The 3,511-nt window shown below is 44.3% G+C and overlaps 1 protein-coding gene across 1 annotated transcript; it reads right to left on the reverse strand.

The window, feature by feature from the left end:
* Positions 1-1,356: 1,356 nt before the first annotated feature.
* Positions 1,357-3,081, reverse strand: LOC121841761 (integumentary mucin C.1-like). The gene is made up of 3 exons (XM_042311779.1): positions 3,075-3,081; positions 2,679-2,879; positions 1,357-1,796 (listed from the first exon to the last, which is right to left on the reverse strand). Exons 1-3 carry the CDS (start codon positions 3,079-3,081, stop codon positions 1,357-1,359), a joined length of 648 nt encoding a protein of 215 aa, XP_042167713.1.
* Positions 3,082-3,511: the final 430 nt, after the last annotated feature.

The following is a 3,511-nucleotide window of genomic DNA, read 5'->3' on the forward strand; positions in this document are numbered from 1 at the left end:
TTTTGTGATTGTTGTGGGTGCATCTGTGGTTGTTGAATCCGCAGCTGTTGTTGTAGTAGCAGCAACTGTGGTTGTCGTGGGGAAAGCTGTCGTTGTTGTTGGAGCAGCTGTGGTTGTTGAAGAGGAAGCTGTTGTGGTTGTTGGAATTTCTGTAGTAGTTGTTAGAGTATATGTGGTTGTTGCGGGTGCATCTTTGGTTGTTGTTGGAGCAGCTGTGGTTGTTGAAGAGGAAGCTGTTGTGGTTGTTGGAATTTCTGTAGTAGTTGTTAGAGAATATGTGGTTGTTGTGGGTGCATCTGTGGTTGTTGTGGGAGCAGCTGTGGTTGTTGTGAGTACAACTGTGGTTGTTGGAGCTGTGGTTGTGGTTATCGGAGCTACTGCTGTGGTTGTCATTGATGCCGATGTGGTTGTTTCGTTTGCAGCTGTGATTGTTTTTGCCACAGCTGTACTTTTCATTGCCACAGCTGTAGATGGCATTGGTGTGGCTGTGCTTGTTGTTGGATCATCTGTTTTTGTTTTGGGAGCAGCTGTGGTTGTTGTTGTAATGGCTGTGGTTGTTGTAGCAGCAGCCGTTGTTGTCTTAGCAGCTGCAGTGGTTGTTGTGTGGGAATATGTGGGAATTGTGGGAGCAGCTGTCATAGCAGCAGTCTTGTTATTCTGGAGTTCTGTATAAAAACATTTTTTTTATTACGACCATTAAAAGGCTCTGCAAAATCTGTTAAATGTGCTGAATTAAATTTCATTGGTGACCCAACACCACAGTCCCGGACAACTCGGACAACTACTCTTTGTCCTCATAATGTGTTTGAATTGCATAATGTGTTGTGTGTAGATGAATCCTTACCAGCTTTGATACTGCCAGTAATAACATCTAAGAAGACTGTGAACGTGTTGATGGACGTCTTGAGGGAGACCTCTACATTTGTAACGTTAGGGACCGCAGACTGGCTTGTGAAGATCAAGTTAGTTGTCACACCCACAGATCCAGACCTAAATACCAAAGAACAAAATTGATGTGAAATGCAATAAAAGTTATTACTGTTGTTAGTAGGATTATTTGTACTATTAGTTTTGTTAAAGAATGGTTTACATGTGACTAATACACTTTGTCTGTCTGCAAATAAGTAAGTTGTAGAAATGTGGACCAAAAAGAAAGTCAACATACCAGAAACTGATAATGATGCTTCTGAGGAAGATTACAGGATATATTCTTTTGAATCCTTGATTCAACTGTAGAAAAATATCAGTGCACAAAATAAGCATTAAAAGGACAAGAGAAATAGTAAATATAACTCACAATCAAGTTTTGTTATAAATGTCCTTTAATAAATGTCCATTTAAAGATTCGTGCTTATGTCAATTATCAACATTTACCTCAGTTGTCAGATTTGAAGCCAAATTAAGGTACTCATTGGACTGTGGACTTTTGTAGGCTTCCAGAAATGTGCTATTCAGCCGGAAATGCAGAATAAGTACACCTTCATTTGCTGTTGGAGGGTCAGTGGAATCACTGGTTGGGGCAACAGGTGTTGTTGTTGTAGCAGAAGCTGTAGTTATCGTTGTTACAGCTGTGGTTATCATTGGTGAAGGTGTGGTTGTTGTGTAAAAAGCTGTGGTTGTTGTAGCGGCAGCTGTGGTTCTTGTGGGGGTAGCTACGGTTGTTGTATGAACAGCTGTGGATGTTGTGGGGCCGGCTGTTGTTGTCGTAGCAGCATCTGTGTTTGATGTGGGGGAAGCTGTGGTTGATGTGGGGCTGGCTGTGGTTGTCAGAGCTGCGGCTGTGGTTGTCGTTGTAGACGTGGTTGTTCCGGGAGCATCTGTGGTTGTTCCGGGAGCATCTGTGGTTGTGGGGGTGGCTTTGGTTATTGTAGCTGTTGTTGTCGTAGCAGCAGCTATGGTTGTTGTGGGGAAGCTGTGGTTGTTGTGGGAACAGCTGTGGATATTGGCTGGACGGCTGTTTTTGTCGTAGCAGCATCTGTGTTTGATGTGGGGAAGCTGTGGTTGATGTGGAGCTGGCTGTGGTTGTCGGTGCTGCGGCTGTGGTTGTCATTGTAGACGTGGATGTTCCGGGAGCATCTGTGGTTGTGGGGATGGCTTTGGTTGTTGTAGCTGCAGCTGTTGTTGTCGTAGCAGCAGCTATGGTTGTTGTTGGGGAAGCTGTGGTTGTTGGGGGAACAGCTGTTGTTGTTGTTTTTGGATGGCTGTTGTTGTTGTAGCTACAGTTTTAGTTGTCGTAGCAGAAGCAGCTGTGGTTGTTGTTGGAGCAGCAGTGGTTTTTGTGGGGACGACTGTGGTTGTTGGTTGTTCGCATGGTTTAGGGTGTTGTTGCCCCTTCTGTTGTTGATGTTTCAGCTTATGATGATCTGGGTGCCGCTGTGGTTTTTGAGGGTACAGCTCTTCTTCTTGTGTCTGCAGTGTGGTTGTTGTGGGAGCAGCTGTAGTCGGTGTTGGTGCTGCTGTGGTTTTTGTTGGAGAAAGTGTTGTTTTTGTAGCCAAATCTGTAGTTGTCGTAGCAGCAGTTACTGTAGTTTTTGTGGTAGATGCTGTGGTTGCTGTGAGTACAGCTGTGGTTGTTGTAGGGGAAGCTGTGGTGGTTCTGGGAGCTTCTGTAGTTGTTGTCAACATTTTTGTGATTGTTGTGGGTGCATCTGTGGTTGTTGAATCCGCAGCTGTTGTTGTAGTAGCAGCAACTGTGGTTGTCGTGGGGAAAGCTGTCGTTGTTGTTGGAGCAGCTGTGGTTGTTGAAGAGGAAGCTGTTGTGGTTGTTGGAATTTCTGTAGTAGTTGTTAGAGTATATGTGGTTGTTGTGGGTGCATCTTTGGTTGTTGTTGGAGCAGCTGTGGTTGTTGAAGAGGAAGCTGTTGTGGTTGTTGGAATTTCTATAGTAGTTGTTAGAGAATATGTGGTTGTTGTGGGTGCATCTGTGGTTGTTGTGGGAGCAGCTGTGGTTGTTGTGAGTACAACTGTGGTTGTTGGAGCTGTGGTTGTGGTTATCGGAGCTACTGCTGTGGTTGTCATTGATGCCGATGTGGTTGTTTCGTTTGTAGCTGTGATTGTTTTTGCCACAGCTGTACTTTTCATTGCCACAGCTGTAGATGGCATTGGTGTGGCTGTGCTTGTTGTTGGATCATCTGTTTTTGTTTTGGGAGCAGCTGTGGTTGTTGTTGTAATGGCTGTGGTTGTTGTAGCAGCAGCCGTTGTTGTCTTAGCAGCTGCAGTGGTTGTTGTGTGGGAATATGTGGGAATTGTGGGAGCAGCTGTCATAGCAGCAGTCTTGTTATTCTGGAGTTCTGTATAAAAACATTTTTTTTATTACGACCATTAAAAGGCTCTGCAAAAACGTGCTGAATTAAATTTGTTTGGTGACCCAACACCACAGTCCGGGACAACTCGGACAACTACTCTTTGTCCTCATAATGTGTTTGAATTGCATAATGTGTTGTGTTTAGATGAATCCTTACCAGCTTTGATACTGCCAGTAATAACATCTAAGAAGACTGTGAACGTGTTG

This window comes from Oncorhynchus tshawytscha, linkage group LG34 (genome assembly GCF_018296145.1).
Source record: "Oncorhynchus tshawytscha isolate Ot180627B linkage group LG34, Otsh_v2.0, whole genome shotgun sequence".
Classification (NCBI taxonomy): domain Eukaryota; kingdom Metazoa; phylum Chordata; class Actinopteri; order Salmoniformes; family Salmonidae; genus Oncorhynchus; species Oncorhynchus tshawytscha.